The 22144-nt window shown below is 35.8% G+C and overlaps 2 protein-coding genes across 2 annotated transcripts; both read left to right on the top strand.

Annotated features, from left to right (window-relative positions):
* The first annotated feature begins 456 nt into the window (after positions 1-456).
* Positions 457-21559, top strand: LOC123665818 (microtubule-associated protein 1B). Its single transcript, XM_045600051.1, has 8 exons — positions 457-592; positions 1419-1536; positions 2943-3052; positions 13327-13445; positions 14270-14376; positions 15435-15566; positions 16369-16625; positions 19556-21559. Exons 1-8 carry the CDS (start codon positions 524-526, stop codon positions 19808-19810), a joined length of 1167 nt encoding a protein of 388 aa, XP_045456007.1. The 5' UTR covers positions 457-523; the 3' UTR covers positions 19811-21559.
* Positions 10656-11628, top strand: LOC123665819. The gene has a single exon (XM_045600052.1). The coding sequence runs from the start codon at positions 10768-10770 to the stop codon at positions 11548-11550; it is 783 nt and encodes a 260-aa protein (XP_045456008.1). The 5' UTR covers positions 10656-10767; the 3' UTR covers positions 11551-11628.
* Positions 21560-22144: the final 585 nt, after the last annotated feature.

Raw genomic sequence — 22144 nt, 5'->3', positions numbered from 1 at the left:
GTGTCCAATACATGATAGTGTGTGTAATGTTTTTTTTTTTTATTGATGTAATGTATTTATCATGCATAATTTAAAAAAAAAATAGCATTCTGCACTCTTTATCTCTCTATAGATTAATGTGTGAAGCAAAAACTTGTACCCATTTTTACGGAAATTTTGTGGACGGGAGTATGGTATTCTGCATACTTATAGTTTATATAGAAAAGGAGTGCAGAATGTATAATGTGTGTGTATGTGTGTGTGTGTGTGAATGCAGAATGTGTGTTCATAGTCAATGGCCAACAGCAAACTTATTATAAAACTAAATATAATTTTTTTCAGGTAACCGAACCCTACAAAGAAGAATATCGGCGAACCTCAAATAACTATCAAACTTATGAAAACAGTGCCTAAAGAAATTATAATTAAATAGTCAATATTTAGCGTATAATTAAAGTACACAAATTTCTTTTTATTATTTTTCTCGTTAGATGTTCATAGATATATGAGAAGTGGTGGATAATTAGCTTAGAGGGTAGCAAGTATGAAAATTCCAGAGACATCGGCCAACGTTGGGGCTTATTACGGGAACGAAGATAATGGCCAGTGGCAGGTGAGCTTTGTACACTACTAAATTTCAATGTTGATGTAAAATAAGACTAAACCATACTAATATTTATAAATGGGAAAATTATCGAGCATGTTTGTTACTTTTCCATGAGAGAACCACTGAAGTTTTTTTTTTTATGTCACTAGGTCGGCAAACAAGCGTACGGCTCACCTGATGGTAAGCGATTACCGTAGCTTATAGACACCTGCAACACCAGAAGCATCGCAAGCGCGTTGCCGACCCAATCCCCAATCCCCCCAGGAGCTCTGGTCACCTTACTCACCAACAGGAACACAATACTGCTTGAAAACAGTATTATTTTGCTGTGATCTTCTGTAAGGTCGAGGTACTACCCCAGTCGGGCTGCTCCATATTTTGAGCAAGAAATTCCTGCTGTGATATTTTTATTTACTTGTTGATGTAATTGGAAGTCAGTTTTTTTTAGTTTGTGAGCAAACAGTTAATTTGTTTGCAAGTAAACGATTATCTACAGAATTTTCATAAATTTTGACCCAGCTGGTCCAGCTCTTTCAAGATTTGCTCTAGCAATATATTAACGATTTATTATTATTTATATAAGTTTATAATCCTTGTCAGAGTGAAAGGGGGAGGCATCCTACTAGTATTGATACAGCAGATAAGGGGCCATCCAAAAATTACGTCACACGATAAGGGGTTAAGGGATCGGTACGGTCGACAAAGTGTGACAAGGGGGGAGGCGTCAAAAAATAGTCAAATCTGTGTGTGTGTGTGTTCATGGATAGATTCTAAGCTATTAGATCCGTAACAGAACAATCACCTGATCTTGACCGTTTGTATCCGTGGGTAGCAGGCTAACGGCGTGGTCATAGACGGCGGTGTGGGAGGCGGCGTGGTCGGCAGCGGAGACGCGGGACTCCGGCCCCCGGTGTACCCCGTGCACCACGTACCCAGACACGTGGCTGGCGGTAAGATTGTATACTCTTCAGCCTGTAATATCCCACTACTGGGCATAGGCCTCTCTCCCCATGTAGGAGAAGGATCAGAGCTTAATCCACCACGCTGCTCCAATGCGTGTAGATGATAATAACCGGGACCGACGGCTTAACGTGCTCTCCGAGGCACGGTGGGGAGACGCACAAGGACTGCACAAACACCCAGACCACGGCAAACAACTGTATGGCCAATACAAATGTTTGTCATGTGCAGGGATCGAACCTGCAACGGCCAGACCAACAGGTAAGATTGTATACCTGCGTCATATTCTTCAGATTATATATGACTAGCTGCTGCCCGCGACGTCGTCTGCGTGAACGCTATACAGCACCAAAAATACCTACGATTATACCTTTTGAAATAACATTCATTTACCTGTTTCTTCTTTACATTTCATATCTACAGAAAAATCTCATAGATGGCGCTCATTTAAAATTGTCTTGTCTACTTCATTAAATTCTTCATTTAATTATGTTTATCGGCTTAGTTACTTATATTGCGTGATTTTTATAGTGTGAAGCTAGCTTATATAGCATGGTTATTAACATAATAACAACAATATTGAACACAAACGTCAAGACTACGGCAAAAATTCTGTATAGACAATACAAACGTTAGCAGCTGGGATCGAACCTGCAACAGGCACCGCAACAGCCATAAGGAACATCATACAGACTGAATCATCATCTATACATATAATAAAATAGTAGGAAACTCAAAACTGTACATTGAATATTTTTTTAAAAGAATACTTGGGGTGTGATCTACAATCGATACCGAAGCCAAAAATATAGTTTTTAGAATTTTTGTCTGTTTGTCTGTATGTATGTCCGGGATAAACTCAAAAAGTAATGCATGGATTTACTTTAAATTTGGCACGAATATTATTAAGAAGTCGGGTCAACATATAGGCTACATATTATCACGCTATAACCTACGGGGAACGAGCAGTGAACCTTTATTTCTTCAACGCATTCTGTAACAACGTGTAATCTAACGACGCATATTTGAATGTTGTTGTTATTATGTTAATAACCATGCTAAAAGCTAGCTTCTCACTATAAATAAAGACATTCTGTAGTATATTTAGTATCAGCATTGCACCCGTGCGAAACCGGGGCGAGTCGCTAGTAATACATATATTGAGAGGTAGGGCGGGATATATCGCATTCATAAGTTGGAGCAGACCGACCGGGGAAGAGCCTCAACTTTGCACAAGATCACCTCTTAGTGATACTATTCTCAAGCAGTGTTGTCTTAAGGTGACCAGAGCTCCTGGACAGCGTCGGGGCTTGCCATAGTTCTGCTGTTGCAGGTGTCAATAGACTGTGGTATATAGCCGTACATTAAAAATAAATAAATTTGTTAATGATTCCAGGATACATGATGGCGGGAGGATACTACCCGGGGGCTCCGGCCTTCGTTGAGCCGCAGGACGACTTCGAAGATTACATGTGGATGGAAAACGAGGAGGAGTTCGACAAACAGGTTGGTAAATTTTACTTTTATAATCAAAGGGGCAAACAAACGTTAGCTTCAAACCCTGAAGGTAGGTTTTAACTGAGGTAGGGCACAGCAGGAATTTCCTGCTCAAAATATGGAGCAGCCCGACTGGGGTAGTACCTCGACCTTACAGAAGATCACAGCAAAATAATACTGTTTTCAAGCAGTATTGTGTTCCTGTTGGTGAGTAAGGTGACCAGAGCTCCTGGGGGGATTGGGGATTGGGTCGGCAACACGCTTGCAATGCTTCTGGTGTTGCAGGTGTCTATAAGCTACGGTAATCGCTTACCATCAGGTGAGCCGTACGCTTGTTTGCCGACCTAATGACATAAAAAAAAGGTAAGCAGTTACTGTAGCGTAGTGACACTTGTAACACCAGGAGAACATTGAAAGGAGGATACCCTATAATCGAAACTTCCAAATACCTTGGGCTACCGTACAGAAACACAGCACTGTTTGAGAGCATTATTACTAAGCTGTGATGTTCTGTAAGGTCCGAGACTTTGAGCTTTTTAATGAGGTACGTCTATGCCTAATGTAACCATTTCTTTTTTGGCTCAAAAGGAGACTTTTTTTTTCGCTAATTACTTGGGTTATTTATTTGTTTACCTTATTGTATTACGGCTTGTACAGACGGATGCACATAGCTTAAATGATGTGCGCTGCTAGTATAAGCCCATTGCTAATGACGTAAGGCAGAGTTCAAGGTCATTAAGTGTATCATCCGACGTCAAAAAGAGGAGGATGTTTCCAATTTGATTGTATTTCTTATGTGTGTTGCCACAGAACTTTTTACTGAGTGGACCGATTTCGATAATTCTTTTTTTTAATCAAAAGCTGATGCATGTCGCATAGTCCCATTAAAATTTGATTCAGATCTGATAAGTACATTTTGAGTCAGTCATCTTTGATAATACGTATTTACTTGACTATTTTTTCGTGAGCCTACGATGAAATAAAATACACACAGTCAAAATACCTTAGTTAATATAGATAAAAAAATACAGTAGAATTGAGAAACTTTGTAAGTCGGTTATAAATTAAACTTAATTGGTTATTTCAATTATTGTCACAAAAAACATTAAAAACAAAACGTTAATTTGTAAGATGTTAATTCATAATCCAATTTAAATAATAAAGAAGTAATAAATATATTTAACACACACGGTCTGTTCCTAAGGTAAGGTTAATGCTTGGGTTATAGGTAAAAGCCAGTTGATGTAGTTACATATTTTTTTTTTTTATAAATACTTACATATAAATAATACTTATATAAATACTAGCTGACCTGGCGAACTTCGTATTGCCTTATTTTTTTTCTTAAATATAATAATTACATATATCGAAATAAAATATAGCCTATCTTTTAAATTGGATCAAACTGCACGCGCTTCAGCCTGTAATATCCCACTACTGGGCATAGGCCTCTTTCCCCATGTCGGAGAAGGATCAGAGCTTAATCCACCACGCTGCTCCAATGCGGGTTGGCGGATATATTCTCTACTATGAGTAACGATCGCTATCAGGTGTACATGATAACAACCGGGACCGGCGGCTTAACGTGCTCTCCGAGGCACGGTGGGGAGACCCACAAGGACTGCACAAATACCCAGACCACGGCAAACACCTGTATGGCCAATACAAATGTTTGTCATGTGCGGGGATCGAACCCGCAACCGCCAGCGCAACGCGGCGTCTGCACACTGCACACGATGTGCAAATTTGATTTACATCGGTTAAGTAGTTTAGGAGTCCATCGCGGACAAACAACGTGACGTGGAATTTATATATATTAAGATATATGAATAATGCACTGAGACTCAGTCGGGAATCGAACAAAACAGCCTTGTAACAAAAAGCACTAAATACTGCGCCAACGGGCTAGTAAATTTTTTATTGAATATCTTATAATCTATACTTCTATACTAATATCATAAAGAGGTAAAGTTTATAACTTTATTTGTATGTAGGTGTTTAGGCTTTCATTCATGAGAAGATTTATTATTACATATATTTTAAGTTAAAGTTTTATTGTATAAAGTTGCAACACAGTAAATTAGTTTTTTACAACTGGTATCACCGTTCCTGCCCAGGCGTCACTTTACTTGCAAGAGAAAATCGAAGCCATCAAAATGGAGTCGAATAATCTAGCATTCATTTAACAAATTATTCATATTCATTATTCATGTAAGCGCAAACAAATTTTTGGCGACCGTGTTGATTACGAATCTGCAAGATGAACGATTAGAAAATTAAAATCAACAAAAATCACCTATGAAATTTTACATCGCAATAATCATAATCAAGATTCAAAATTCAAGATATACTTTAACTACTAATTAGAACCAAAGGCCTGATCCTGAGACAGCAGTCAATTCATTCATTTAATTAGAAGAGCAATCATACTTGAAAATATGATCGGAAGGGGCGGCTACGGCGTGAGCTTAGCTTGGTGCGCAGAACCCATCGTGGACCACGCAGCTTACTAAGATAAGTGCCCTAAATCCCTAAAATCCTTTTTTCTATCCATTACATCATCCTATAACCAATTCCAGCTTCACTTGTGCAAATTAAATACAAAAATTGCAAGTATTAACATGTACGAAACACGTGTTTTATCTACCTACATCCATTTTGTTAAAAGTTATATTGCGTACTAATTTCATTAAACAGTTATGAATCAACATTTTTAGACGTAAAATATTTAATTATTTAATAAAGCCATAGTAAAACTAACAAAGAATTATTCAATAAAGTAAATTTAATCTTTAAGTTGCAGTAAAAAGTTACTTATTATAACAATAGATGAACAGTATTATATTTTTGTTATTTTTATATACGAGTTATACGAATTAATGTAAAATTATAATACGAATTAACGTAATAGTGTTGACGGGAAATCATATTAATTTATTCGCCGAATACTTCAGGATTTTCGAATGCTGCGCGTACGCTTGACGCTGGCCGATCGGTGCAGCTAGTGGATCAGCTGAGCGGTAACCAGTGCTTGCTGCGAACATTTTTTTTTTGTTTACGAGCGGAGTCCTGAGCATCGTCGAATTGAGGAGCGTGAGACATTATTATTATTTTTTAACTACCTACTTAATTTACTTTCGATTTGCCTATTCACTTCTTTGCATTTAGATATATTTTTTTTTTCTTTCATAATCACTTCACTTTATTTGAATTAAGTATTTGTATTAATTTTGTAATAGTTATAAGTTTAAATAACCACAATGACCGAAGCTAGTAGTGTCTCAACGGTTAATGCAAAGGAGTTGAAGGATCTATGCGTAAGACGTAGTTCTGTAAAAGGCCGCATTACTAAATTTAAAACTTATTTGAATTCTATTTCCTCGATTAGTTTGACGTCGCTTCAGATAGGCGAATTACAATTGAAGGTAGATAAAATTAAAAAACTGTCAGATGATTTTGATATGCTACAATCACGAATAGAAGTACTTAATTTTGAGAATATGACCAGTGAGCTTATCGAGCGTGATAATATTGAACAGGATTTTTGTATTACTATTGCAACGGGGTTACAAATAATTCAGAATAATCAGAAAGACACAAGTAACACTAGCTCGCCGCGCGAAGATCAAACTATTCTTGAACATTCTTGTTGTAATCATGATCGTCACGAGGTCAACTTTAAGCTTCCACAAATTCAGATTTCCAAATTTGATGGGTCTTATTTCAGATGGTTGGATTTTCGGGATTCATTTTTATCACTAGTACATAATAACGATAGACTTCAGTCAATTCATAAATTTCATTATTTGGTATCATATTTGGAGGGGGATGCTGCACGTATAGTTTCTAATATTGAAATATCCGAGGCAAATTATAACGATGCTTGGCTTTTGCTTTGTGAACGTTATGATAACAAAAAACAACTTATAACTCATCACCTCAGTGCTCTTTTTAACATAAATACAGTGGCTCGTGAATCAGAAAGATCACTTAGATTTTTGGTAGATCATGTAACAAAAAACCTTCGTGCTTTAGCTACTTTAGGCGAACCTACTGACAAGTGGGACACACTCATTATTCATATGGTATCCTCAAAATTAGACAATGTTACTATGGTTAAGTGGCAGGAATATCGTAATACATTGGATGATGTACCCACACTTAAACAATTTCATAAATTCTTATCCGATCGTTCAGATGTTCTCGAAAGTTTAAATCGAAATAAACCAGATAAAATATTGTCTCAGTCACGACCTGCAATTCCATTGATTCGTAAAAATAATTTTGGTGAACGACAATTGAAATCTTTTGCAGCCACAAGTCAAATAAATTATCGCTGTGTTCTATGCAAAGGAGATCACCGAATATATAATTGTCCTATATTTTTAAGCAAAAATGTTGAAGAACGCAAAATTGAAGTTTCTAAGTTAAACTTGTGTCCTAATTGCTTAAGATTTGGGCATTCAATTCGTGAATGCCACTTAGGACCTTGCCGTGAGTGTAATAAGAGACACAATACTCTTTTGCACATCACCAAAAACAAAACTAGTTCTAAAATTCCTACAGTAGAAAACGATACTAATCTCAGTAATAATCATTCATTAGCAAATTTTTCTAAACAAAACTTTAATCAAATCATATTGTCTACAGCATTAATCAATGTAACAAATCCTAATACAAATCAAAGCAAAACAGTCCGCGCACTGCTGGACTGCGGCAGCCAATCTTCATTTATTACTCAATCTCTTAAACAATCATTGTCGCTAAATTCAAATCCAATCCATACAATCAACGTTATAGGCATAGGAAACAATTCTTGTGATAAAGTCACAGAGTCATGCAATTTGAAATTCAATTCATTAGTTAACAAAGATTTTAGTATTTCACTTTCATGTTTAGTACTAAAGAATCTTTCAGGAGAAATCCCTATTCAATCCATCAATATTCAGCAATTCAAATTACCAAAAAACATTCAGTTAGCAGACCCGACCTTTGATCAACCCGCACCAGTAGAAATCATTATTGGTGCCGATGTATTTTGGGACATCTTAGGCTCTGAGCAGAGATCTCTGGGCCCTAATAATCCTAAACTAAGAAGTTCCAAGCTAGGGTGGCTGATCGGAGGCCCTATCTCTACCTCTACTAATAATATTCATAAAAGCAATTATAATCAGTGTCTGTCTAACCTATCTTACTTCAACAAAATTGATTCACAATTATCTAAATTTTGGGAATTAGAATCAGTTCCCCAAGATCCAATATTATCTGATGCAGATAAAGAATGCGAAAACCATTTTATTCGTCATACATACCGTCTCCCCACGGGTAGATTCTGTGTTAGGCTCCCATTAGCTAATACACCCGATGTGTTGGGCGATTCTTATACACTAGCGAAAAGGCGCTTCCTTAATTTAGAAAAGCGATTAAATAAGAAACCAGAAATGAAATCACAATATAGCAATTTTATTAATGAATATGCACAGTTAGGCCATCTGGAAAAAATATCAACTTCAAATCTAGGTACATCATATTTTTTATGCCATCATGCTGTATTTAAAGCTAACAGTGAATCAACAAAATTACGAGTAGTTTTTGATGGGTCGGCACGCACTTCCTCAGGTCTATCTGTAAATGACATACAGTTAAAGGGCCCAAATATTCAAGACTCTCTTTTTTCCATTTTGATAAGAGCCCGACAGTATAAATATCTCTTGACAGGGGACATAGAAAAAATGTACCGCCAGATTCTCCTTCATGAAGAGGATCGTAATCTGCAGCTCATACTGTGGAGAGAAGATGAGTCAAAACCTTTAGAAACGTATCGATTAAATACTGTCACTTACGGGTTTAAAAGTGCCAGCTATTTGAGTACTCGGTGCCTTTGGCAACTAGGGGAGGAATGCGATGACGATCTCATAAAAACAATTATTCAACACGACTTTTACGTTGATGACCTAATAACTGGTGCAGATGAAGAAGACACACTTCTCTATATACAGAAGTTCGTAGTTGAAGCACTTAGGAGGGGATGTTTTAATTTAAGAAAATATAGATCAAATTCAAAGGCAATTTATCAGTCTGATGTAGTCGATTCAAAGGATAATTTAAGCATTAGTAATTCATTAAATACGTTAGGGTTAGGTTGGAATTCCAACACAGATAATTTGCATGTTTCTATACAGATACCTTCAAGTAATGTGTTAACCAAAAGATTCATATTATCTTCATCATTTAAAATTTTTGATCCTCTTGGGTTATTGAGTCCATGCATAATCAAACCTAAATTATTATTACAACTTTTATGGACTGAAAAACTAACTTGGGACGAACCAGTCTCCGATCATATTAATTTGGAATGGAAAAAATTTGCTGATAATTTGCATTGTTTAAAATCACTAGACATACCTAGACGCACACTTTGTGATTCACCATCATCCATTGAACTGCATTCTTTCAGCGATGCATCTCAGTCTGCATATGGGGCGTGCCTATATATGCGATCCCTTGACTCTCTAGGTAATGTTACCGTTTCTTTGTTATGTGGAAAGTCCAAAGTGGCGCCAATAAAACCAATGACCATACCACGGCTTGAGCTGTGCGCCGCTTTATTGTCTGCAAGACTGGTAAAAACAACTATTGATTCTTTAAGATGCCAAAATGTACGTCTTATTCATTGGTGTGACTCTAGTGTTGTCCTTGGGTGGCTCCGAGCCAACTTCAGTAATTTAAAAACTTTCGTAGCCAACCGAATTGTTGAAATTTGCGAGTTAACAGATGCTAATTCTTGGCGTTATGTTCCATCCTCTGAGAACCCTGCTGATCTTATATCAAGAGGAGTACAACCCAACGAAATTGTTAATATGTCATTGTGGTGGTCAGGGCCTTCATTTCTTTTAAAACCAGAGTGTGAATGGCCACAATTAATTAAAAATTCAGATTCTACTTTACCGGAAATAAAATCACATACAGCTACAATAAATTCAATGAATTCTGTCATAAATATAGAAAATTACTCTAAGCTTAATAAATTAAAACGCATAGTTGCATATGTAAAGCGATTTCTTTATAACATAAAAAATCCTAAAAATAAAATAGTCAGTAAACTTACAATTGAAGAATTGAATGATTCATTTTATTATTTATGTATAACAGCTCAAAAACAACTATTTCCACAAGAATATCATTCGCTAACTAAAAACAAATTTATAAATTCTAAGTCAACCATTTTATCTTTGTCTCCATTTATTGATGCAAACGGTTTGATTAGAGTCGGTGGTCGTATAGATGCTTCTAATTTAAGCTATGATAGAAAGCACCCAATACTTTTACATGCCTCTCATCATCTTACCAAGCTCATTTTTGAAGATTGTCATTTACGAAATTTACACGCAGGCCCACAATTACTGCTCGCTTCTGTACGGGATCAGATATGGCCTATCAATGGTCGACGCTTAGCTAGAAGCACAGTTCAAAAGTGCATCACATGCAGACGGCTGCGAGGTAAAACTCTAAGTCCATTCATGGGAACTTTGCCATCACAACGTGTTACAGTCGATTTTCCGTTTCGTACTGTAGGCATCGACTTCGCGGGTCCATTCATGATACTAAATAGACGGGGTCGCGGAGCTCGGCTTGTAAAATGTTATTTGTGTCTATTCATTTGCCTTCGCTACAAATGCATACATTTAGAAGCCGTCAGCGATTTAACCAAAGACGCATTCATAATGACTTTACGCCGTTTTATTGCTAGGCGTGGTAAGCCGCTGGAAATATTTTGTGACAATGGTCGCAATTTTGTAGGAGCAGCTAAAGAAATTGCTATTTTTTTAAAATCCTATTCTGATTCAGTGTTAGATTTTGCGATTGGAGAGGAAATAAAATTCAAATTCTCACCATCTTATGCTCCTCATTTCGGCGGTGTCTGGGAGGCCGGCGTAAAATCGGCTAAATACCATGTTAAACGTGTTATGGGTAACACCCACTTAACTTTCGAAGAGATAAGCACACTATTTGCACAAGTGGAAGGTATCCTTAACAGTCGCCCGTTGTGTCCTTTATCCTCTAGTCCTAACGATTTTCTTCCCCTCTCTCCAGGGCACTTTCTTATTGGACGACCAATCACTGCATTACCTGCACCTGAGCTAGTGGAACAGAAGACGACCGCACTCCAACGATATGCTCGTCTTGAACAAATAAGGCAACATTTCTGGCAGCGCTGGCACAAAGAATACATCTCGGAACTGCAACAACGTTCCAAGTGGCGAACAAAGTATGGACCAGTTTTGAAGATTGGAGATTTGGTCCTACTTCAAGAGGAAAACTTGCCTCCCTTATGCTGGCGTCTTGGACGAGTTGCTCGTCTCTACCATGGACCTGATGGTGTGGCACGAGTGGCTGATGTTAACACAACCAGGGGCTGCCTTAGAAGACCCCTCACCCGCATCTGCCCACTTTTGGACGACGAATCTGTTGAAAGGAAATCTTTCAACGCGGGGGAGGATGTTTAGGCTTTCATTCATGAGAAGATTTATTATTACATATATTTTAAGTTAAAGTTTTATTGTATAAAGTTGCAACACAGTAAATTAGTTTTTTACAACTGGTATCACCGTTCCTGCCCAGGCGTCACTTTACTTGCAAGAGAAAATCGAAGCCATCAAAATGGAGTCGAATAATCTAGCATTCATTTAACAAATTATTCATATTCATTATTCATGTAAGCGCAAACAGTAGGGGGTAATCTTCGCAAATACTGATCTGATCACAAAAATTCTTTCACTAACAGAAAGCTACACTATTCAGGAGTGACATAGGCTATATTTTATTGTAATTGAATAAAAAATTTAGTAAATAAGAAAAAGATTAAAATATAATATCAGAATGGTAAATAAACTAGCGCCACCTATTGCTATTAGAAAACAATTGATTAGTCTTTCGACGTTATTAATTTCAGTCTATCGACGACGTTTTCTCGATTTTTGATAGATGGCGTTGGAGCAACATATTATTTATTTAAGTGCTATAAAATTTGTTCTTTAAAGTATGTTATTTGGTTCTGTAATTTAAAACAATAAATACACGATATTATTACGATTTTATTCATCGCTGTAGGCGCCCGCTGCCGTCACTCGTAAGCCGCTACCGCGCATCGCATAACCGTTTTATTGTTTTATCATCTATACGATAGAATGCCGGCTCCCTACGTAGCAGACGTCGACGAAATTGAAACACAACATCATCACAAATATAATAATTAACGCCCAACGAAGTGGGCACGGGTCGGCTAGTGTGTCAATAAATGTTAATGACAAAAGTAATGATAAGGTTGAATTGGAATCCATCACAAGTGTGTTTCAATGATAGTGTAATTTTATCTATTGTATGCATTTTTATACGTTACCCTGATAAGAAGCCAATTGTTTGTGGGAGACTCTACACTTAATCTTTTACTTTTATCCATATGCATCTTTTAAAAACTTATTTATTCAAATAGCCGTCAAGAAAACTTCTGGATTGCCCCTTGACAAAGTGTAATTATATTAGTACGTGATAAGTTAATTAATTATTGTTAAAGTGCAACTACCATTAATTTCGAATGTAGTTGTCCTGAAATCAATCGGCACGAGGATTGTAAAGGTATTGAGTTAGGGCAAGGTAGGGAATATTTTGCAAAAAATTTTAGCAGTACGAATGGGGTAGTATCTCGATCTTACAGAATGTCACAGCTAAATAATAATATATAATTAGTGTTGTGTTCTTGTGGTGGCTAAGTTGACAGCACCTTGGGAGAGTAGGGTTGGCAACGCGATTGTGATAATTTTGTTTTTGCAAGCATCTGTAGACTTCGTTAATCGCTTACCATCAGACAGATTATTTGCCAGTTTGCCATCTTGGTAATAAAAAAAAATTTGTGAATCAATGACAATGACGGGCTAGTCAACCGTTGGCGTAGTTTGTAGAACCTTGCTTTCTTGGTTGTGAATTCGATCCCGCCTCAGTTTAGGTGTAATATATGTATTTATTTATATATGTATATTTCCATGTTTATGTATTTATTACAAAAAAGTCTGTGTGTCAGCTCCGACGCACGACTGGAGTTTACTCCTTCAGATCGACTATCTTAATAGGCACGAAAAGGCTTACTAGTCTAAGAAAAAGATTAATACCATATCAAATGATAAAAAACGAATCAAATAACGATTTACGTTACAATGTAGTTCTTGATAAAAATATAAAGACAAAAAAAAAAAACACATAATGTTAAGAGCTTTTATTATTTACAGGTGATGCAACAGCTAGAAGAGGAAGCTCTGATGGAACAGTGTATCGAGGCGATGCTCGAGGATGAACAGCGGGAACAGAGACAGAGGCCCGTTTCTAATGGACACAATCATTACCCAACGTGAGTGCTTTCTTTTTTTTACAGAACCAGTTTGGCAAAACCAGAAGATTTGTAAGCATGTTGTCGACCCCCCACCCCCTACACTCCCTACCCTCCTTAAGAGTTCTCTACCTTACTCACAGGAACACAACATTACTTGAGAGAAGTGTTATTTAGCTGTGATCTTCTGTAAGGTCGACGTACTGCTTCAGTCGGATTGCTCCAGATTGTGAACAGGATATATATCCTTCTGTGTCCTACTAAGTTAGGGCAAAGCAGGTTATATTTAACCTGCTATAATACAAAACTATAAAAAAATGGTTTGTATATCAGCTCTGTTAGGAAACTGGAGTTTACAATGTAAGAACGATTACGGTGATATTTAAACATTCAAGTTTTTCATTCATTGATACAAATGATAAATCATTACATAGTATAATACAAAGAAGCTTCCCGCTGTCTGTACGCTTAGATCTTTAAAACTACGCAACGGATTTTGATGCGGTTTTCTTTAGTAAATAGAGTGAGTCCAGAGAAAGGTTTATATTTATAATACATGCATAATATAGTAAGAGGAACACTGATAGTTTTTGCAAACGTGCAAAGTCGAGGCGGGTAGCTAGTAATTAATAAAACTCCTAAAATCAAAATATAAATTGTCTTTTGCTATTTGTATCGATAGTAAAACTCACTCTCAGCGTCATTGCTATTTCGTTGTTATACACAAAAAAGGTAATTTTTTTTTAAATAAAATTAGCAGTGAACTCCTATAGAACAGTATGAAAAAACATTCACGGTATTAATTAAATTAAAAAAGTAATATGTAAATGTATTATTAATTTCAGAACAAGTAATGGATCTGCGTCGTTATCACTTGAGGAGACGGTGTCGAGATCGAAACTAAACCCTCTGGCCGCTGAGTTTGTACCCTTCAGAGCGAGGCCGCCTCCAGGTAGGCTAATAATACATCAGAAAAAAAAATTAAAATAAATTTCCTTAACAAGAAAATTACAAAGGGTGGCCTAGTTATCGCTTCAGCCTGTAATATCCCACCAATGGGCATAGGCCTTTTTCCCCATGTGGGAGAAGGATCAGAGCTTAATCTACCACGCTGCTCCAATGTGGGTTGGCGGATATATTCCCTACTATGAGTAACGATCGCTATCAGGTGTACATGATAACAACCTAGTTGCATAAGGTAGTTTCATCCAGGCAACCTTTGGATGAAAACTAAAAAATTTAAATTAAATAATATACGATATAATAGATAAAATCACTAGCTTGCACTAGCCATTTTCAACTCTGGATTTTGTAATAGAAAAAAAAAAACGGGAGATGGGATTTTTAAGGTAATTTGGCAAGTGGGCTCTGAGTTATTAGGAAGTTTTTTAAAATGATCCCTAGTGTTGGGTAGGCCATCGGCCATACTGATATTTGTCGTTTATAGGCGTTGGAATAAAATAACGTGAAATGAAATTCGCCATAAGATACACTTAACGTCAAAATAATTGTGTTTGATAGCAAACGAAAAAAACCGACTTCAATTACATCGACAAGTAATACAACGTAAGAAGACGAACAAAATTAACAAACACACTAGTCGTCACTACGATTTTCGAAGTTTATCCTCGATTTGTCTGGGATGCCATCATCAGATTCTGGTTTCCTTATCATGGTACCTTGGGATATCTCCTTTCCAAAAAAGAATATTCAAAATCGGTTCACAAAAGACGTAGTTATCCGCGAACACATAAAAAAAATATATTTTTGAATTTGGTTAAAATTATCAATATTCTCAACAAAAAAACAAACGGGTAGCAAAAACCCCAATGAATTTAAAAAAAAATGTACATTTATACATTAGGTACATTCATTACAAACTTAGATAAGTCACAATATTAAGAACATTAAATCCCAATGTCTCGGTAGACTTGCGTCTCTAGACCACGACATTTTATCTTATCAGTCGTTTCGCGTGAGGGACTTAATTGATTTTTTCTTATATTTCAGAAGAAAAGCAAGATGTAACGGAAACAAGCAAAGAAGTTGAAAGTGCTAAAGAAGTGACACCGCCCGCGGAGGTCGTTGAGCGGACAGACGAGGTCGATAGCAAGCCCTCGGTAGAAGAAAGTAAAACAGAAGGTAATACAAATCTTTTAGGTATCAGCACATGTTGAAATAAATAAATAAATAAACATGAAGGTAAGGGCTCAACGTCTGTAGCGTAAAGTACACTGTTCTGTAATGTATGCTGAAACCGATAACACTTTTGTTCCGCAATGGGAAAACAAGCGTACAATCGGCCTGGTTACTAAATGTTATAGACGTTAACTCCAGGATCAAATCTGATTCAATCTTAACTGAGGTAGGGCACAGCAGGACATGTTCTCCTTAAAATCGGAATCAGCCCGACTACACTTTATTTCATGATTACAACTAGATAATACTGTAGTAAGGTGATCAGAGCTCCTGGGGGGATCGAGGGTAAGGTTGGCAGCGGGTTTGCATTGCTTCTGGTGGTGCAGGTGTCTGTAAGCTACGGTAGTCGCTTACCATCAGGTGAGCCGCTACGACGAAAACTTAGTCAAGTTATTATTAGGGATAACTCATTGTGTTTGTTTGCAAACGAAGAAAAAACCGACTTCTATTACTAGAACATCGACAAGTAATATAATGTAGGTGGATGAAAAAATAGTCAAGTAAATACGTATTATTAGTGATATTATTATTTTTAATTTATATTTTATGTATAATTTTTAAAAAATATTAGCATCTTGCGCTCCTCTATAAAAACTAAGTGTGCGAAATTTCATACTCCTCCGTCCGCGCAATTTCCGTAAACAACGTTTGTACCGGGGTACAAAGTTTTTGCTTCACGTTTTAATATAAAGAGTAAGAGCCGCCTTCTATTTTGAAAAACACGAATTAATTTAAATGTTTGAAGTTCCAGAACCCACTCCAGTTGCTTCAGATCCACCGGAGGTCAGCGCAGCGGACGTCCAGCCAATAGACAAGGAAAAGAAGCCAAAAGAAGTTAAAAAAGACACAAAACCTAAGCCGGAAGTCAAAAAAGTTGTCAAGAATGAGGTCAAGAAACCGAAACCCGCACCTGTGAAGTCGGACAGCAAAGTAGTAGCTAAGCGGAAAGAGGTCAAACCTAAAAGTGAAGTTAAAGAGGAAGTTACAACAGAGATCGTTAAAGTGAGTACAGCTTAACGTGTCGGGAACGGTCCATTAAATATGTAGTGTGAAAATCCTATAAAATATAGTGATATTTATTTATTTATTTATTTATTTATTTATTTATTTATTTATTTATTTATTTATTTATTTATTTATTTATTTATTTATTTATTTATTTATTTATTTATTTATTTATTTATTTATTTATTTATTTATTTATTTATTTATTTATTTATTTATTTATTTATTTATTTATTTATTTATTTATTTATTTATTTATTTAAATAAAATCCTATAAAATATAGTGATATAAGGAGAATAAAAAATATGTCTTGATAATGATATGTAATTCAGCCTGTAACATCCCACTGCTAGACATAGGCCTCTTTCTCCATGTAGGAATAGGGCCGTAGCTAAATCCACCACATTGCTCCGCTGTGAGCTTGTGGATATATTTTCTGCTATTAGTTACGATTGCTATCAGCTATTTATGATAACAACCGGGACCGACAGCTCTCCGAGGCACTGTGGGGAGACCCAGATGGACGGAGATCCAAACAGGAAAGGAGTTATTGTACAAAGATAAATATCCATCCCGAGCGGGAATGGAACCCGCAAACCGCCGGTTGTTAGGTGCATTAATGGCGCACGCAACTACACCAGAGCGGTTGCAGAGTAGTAATGATATAAGATTAGAATAAAATGTATATCTTAACTTGTTAAATTATGAAAAATGAAGCATCACAATACAGTTTTATACAAGTATCAATGTTGGAGTTGTTTGTTGGTTCTTTTGAAGTGAAACTTCTTTAAGCGTCAAATTTTTACGGATGAAACGCAATAATAATAATATTAGCGTCACGAAGAGGTGCAACGTTTTTGTGGAACAACAGAGCCACCTAGCGTGTACTATTGAAACTGCAATTGTTACATTAATATCGATAGTATTACATTGCAAACTAACTAGATGGCGCTGGAACGGAAATCTAAAGCTTTAGATATGTATAAATATAAACGAGACTTAAAAATTAGTTTGCCAAAGAAGTTTCGCTTCTGGCATATGTACTTTGTACGCACGTACTTTTTTTTGTTTTAGTAATTCGCGTTTGATGTCGCAATTGACGACGCGTTAGCGCAGCGGTAATAGCACTGGCTGTTGCGCTGGCGGTCGCGGGTTCGATTCCCGCTCACGACAGATGCATCAACGATATGTATCGACCATATACATGTTAGTCGTGGTCTGGGCGTTGTGTTTGAGTATTGTGTGTGATTCCGGACCCCCAACACAGGAGAAAATCCTACGGGGGATCCGTTGAGTGTGAAGCGTTTATTTATTAATTCTAATTCAATAAAAAATGCCCCCCTATAGAGCCTACGTAATGGAGGACCCCTATAAGTATTCAACCCTATGTAATTTACTTCTATTGTCATTAAATAAAATTATATATAGTATATGTCGGCGATACGCCAGAGTGTCCTCGTTCAGAGTCCATTGAAGTAAAAAAACTCACTAAGATTTTCTCGGCTTATTAACGCACAGTTGCTCGTATAGAAAAGCATCATATTTTTAACCGACTTCCAAAAAAGGAGGAGGTTCTCAATTCGACTAAACTTTTGCCCGTGTGGACCGATTTCGACAAATGTTTTTTTTTATCGAAAGGTGGTGTGCGTCAGTTGGTCCCATTTAAATTTATTTGAGATCTAACAACTACTTTTCGAGTTATATCTAATAATGCTTTTTTACTTGATGCTTTTTTTGTCGACCTACGTTGTATTATACCGCATAACCTTCTACTGGATGTACCGATTTTGATAATTCTTTTTTTGTTGGAAAGGAGATATCCCTAGCTTAGACCATGATAAGGAAACCAGGATCTGATGATGGGATCCCAGATAAATCGAGGGAAACTCTTGAAAATCCGCAATAACTTTTTACTAGGTGTACCAATTTTAATAATTTTTAATAATTTTTAATTTAATCGAAAGCTGATGTTTGTCATGTGGTCACATATAAATTTTATTGAGATCTGATAGTTACTTTTTGAGTAATCTTTGATAACGCGTAGTTACTTGACTATTATTTCGTCGATTTACGTTGTATTACTCGTCGATGTAATTGAAGTCGGTTTTTTTTTTCGTTTGCGAGCAAACACAATTATCATAAATCAACTGCTTTAATAGTTACCTTACAATCAAATACAAAAAGTAAAATAATTCTTGAAATATATCTTAATATTTATAATAAATGTTTTAACGAATTTAAATAAGTTAAAATGATTTGTATAATATAAAGGTTACTTAATTTAATCTGAACAAACATTAATGTGAACAAACATTAGTCAATGTAAAGATGGCGCTGCAAGCAAGATTCGAAATGAAATTAAAAAAAGACTTATTGCATAAAATAATAAAATTCAGTACAAAATAATTATTATTAATTATAATAGATATTAATTCGAATATTTACACAGTAAATTGAGTATTGTAACAATGAATGAAACATCAAACGTCTTCAAAACATTCAAACAGTCAAAACAGTGTCTATTAAATGTCAGATCTCAATAAGTAACGGTTTTATGTTACAAAGTAACTATTTAAATCTTATACATTTCAGATATTCCTATAATATATTCACTTTAACAATAAACTAAAACATAAATATCAATAGTTTCCAATTATTGCCGATAGTCGGCGATTTGCGCCCATATATATACTATAGAAGCAAGCTAATCATCATTGTAAATATGGACGTGTTTGTTTCATTTTTTGAAACAAAAATTTCTGATATTACATTACATAATATTCAAACTCGGTGTTTAAATGTAGGCTACTCATAGTAGTAGTAGGGTCGAGACTAGCATCCAACAAGGCTACTAATTAATAAGATAGCTTTAGTGAAACCATACAGTATGGTTAAATATTATCTATATAATATCTTTGAATTCTAGCAATCAACACCGCCGCCAGTGGAAGAGTCGCAACCGGGAATCAAACCTATCAACTACGCGGCCGCCGCTAAAGCGAATAAACCCAAGAAAGCGACGAGTCCAGTCGCAGAGAAGCCCCCAGCACCGGTGAAAACTGAAGTAAAGCCGACGAAACCATCAGAGAAGACGGAAAAGAAACCGCCCGTTAAGGATAAAGTCAAACCAGAGAAGCAAGATAAGCCAGTTGGAGTACAAAGGAAGAATTCGACAAAGTAATATTTTAGTGTACAAAAAAATATATATATTTCTGCACCGGCAGACGTTGTCCTACAACGGTGACACTTTGAATTCGGTAACGTTGCTTTGTATGTACATAGTACCCCCTTTTTATATTTGTGATATTTCCCATAACGCACTCTTTCTTCTTTACGTGTGGAAATTGATGAAAAGAAAATATATAGTGTATAAATCTTATAAAATATTATTGTATAAGTTAGAGTAAAAAAAAATAATAATTTCTAGTTTATATTACTGTTTAGTGTTCAGGGTGGGTTTTTGTTGTAACGCATAATATGTAGGGAAAGTTGTCAATGAAATTGTTCATAATACAGCCTAAACATTGTTACCGATGTACAAAAATAATTAATTTTGATCGTAAAGTTTAATAAAATTCTTATATACGTATAAGAAGTCAAAGAGCAATCTCTGATGTCCATTTACATACAAACTTTATATATTCAAGTTTTTATTACAAGGGAAATATTTTTGTTACAACAAAAACTACACTAGCACTGCACAAAACGGAAATGGTGACCAGTAGAACTTATGTGAAAGTTAAAGAAAATTCGAATAGGCGCTATTATGTTTTGTGCAGTAAATAAGCCTAGTAATAAGGCTGTCCATTAACCATAGCAGAATAATATTAAAACAAACAAAAAAATGTACATTTTTGTGAGCGTCAAAAAAATGTATATGAAAAAAATGCACGGACCGTGTGTTAGGGTATCGCGTTAGCACTAAGTTTATCTAGACTAGGTTTGTTTTTGTAGGTTTTAAATTTAGATTTTTGAGAAATAATTTGTGCTGTCAGTTATTTGAAATCGTGTCCTCGGTGGGTGTGAAGCTAGCGTTTCTTTGATGGAAACGGGCATCAAATGCAAATTTTAGTTTTGAAAGGTAATATGTATTAATACTAATGTAATGTATGTTCCATTTTTTTGGGGACTATGTCGATTGTAATTTCTCTGGGTAGCAAAAAAATAGTAATTTCTAAATATCCAGAGAAATTATTAATTTTAATACCTTTTCGAATCGAAGGACAGCACAGTTAAAAATTGTTTTCGGCGTTTGAAAATTACTAGATCGTCAAATATACCATTTTGGTAGAAATTTACCGTTTTGGTAACTTCCGTTGACTCTGTCGCTATTTATTAGGTTTGATAATTAATATTGAAATTTTCGTTACACTTTTTGGAGTGTATTTAATAGAAATTGGCATAATTGTTGAGAATTATATCATAATAATATAGATTTCTATAGAACGTTGAACGTGTAACCACTGCCTTTAAAATAATATAACGAAATGAAAGAAAAAAAAAAAATATATCTCGATTTTTCAAATAACAGATAAGTTAATTTTTTTAGTGAATATGGAAACTGTTTTGAAAGTCTGGAAACGTAGGATAAAAATCATGAATAAAAAAAAAAATAATAAATTTTATTCGGTAAGTCGTTTTTTAGTTTTAAAACGAGACTTCTTGCGTTCGTCAATTAATTTTCGTGCAACAATTTTTTTTTTCTTTTAACCAAGTCATCTAAATATGTTTGAGATGATTTTAATATTATTATATTTTGTTTTCAATAAGCGATTGTACAATAAAATTGAATCAATAATATTTTTCCGTTCGAAGTCCGAGCTCATGTTTAAGTTATAATTATTCTTATAAAATTATTTGTAAAGATCGTCACAACTGGCTAGTGTTGTTTATAAACGAAATGTCAATATATGTATAATACTATAAACAATAATGTATTTTTATTTCGTCATTAGTTCCCCGCTCGCGAGGATTACACGAACTTGACTGTTCGGTTTTCTTTGTAGTATTCTGGTGAAAGAATTATTAAAATCGCTCCTGGTTTTTAAGTTTATCTATTCCAAACAAACGAAAAATCAAATATTTTCTCTAAATAATATTAAAGCTGTGTGGCTACGACATTAAGGAATATGGCCACCCCCTCTCCTGTGGGTGTTGTAAGAGGCGACTAAGGGATAACACAGTTCCACTACCACCTTGGAACGTATAACGCCGACCGATGGCGGGATAAACATCCAACGGCTTTGAAATACACAGGTCGAAGACGGGCAGCAGCGTCTTCGGTGCGAGAAAGCCAGCCCTGCAGTCATCAACCCGCCTGCCCAGCGTGGTGACTGGGCAAAACACATGAGTTCACGCCATTTTTGACGCGAACTTGTGGAGGCCTATGTCCAGCAGTGGACTGCAATAGGCTGAAATGATGATGATTATGAAATAATATTAGTAGTAGACATACAACGCTACTAATTAGGATGTTAATGTCGATTACACAATTTAAAGATTGTGATTAAAAGAA

This window comes from Melitaea cinxia, chromosome 25 (genome assembly GCF_905220565.1).
Source record: "Melitaea cinxia chromosome 25, ilMelCinx1.1, whole genome shotgun sequence".
In the NCBI taxonomy this organism is placed as follows: Eukaryota; Metazoa; Arthropoda; class Insecta; order Lepidoptera; family Nymphalidae; genus Melitaea; species Melitaea cinxia.
The sequence above is the reverse complement of the archived record's forward strand: the minus strand, read 5'-3'. Positions and strand labels throughout refer to the sequence as shown.

What these genes read in the sequence shown, in the direction of transcription:
- LOC123665819 (XM_045600052.1), top strand. Translation starts at nt 10,768, where the DNA reads ATGACTTTACGCCGTTTTATTGCTAGGCGTGGTAAGCCGCTGGAAATA.
- LOC123665818 (XM_045600051.1), top strand. Translation starts at nt 524, where the DNA reads ATGAAAATTCCAGAGACATCGGCCAACGTTGGGGCTTATTACGGGAAC. An exon ending in AGGAGGAGTTCGACAAACAG is followed by an intron (nt 3,053 to 13,326) that starts GTTGGTAAATTT and finishes TATTATTTACAG; the next exon opens with GTGATGCAACAGCTAGAAGA. An exon ending in TTACAACAGAGATCGTTAAA is followed by an intron (nt 16,626 to 19,555) that starts GTGAGTACAGCT and finishes TTTGAATTCTAG; the next exon opens with CAATCAACACCGCCGCCAGT.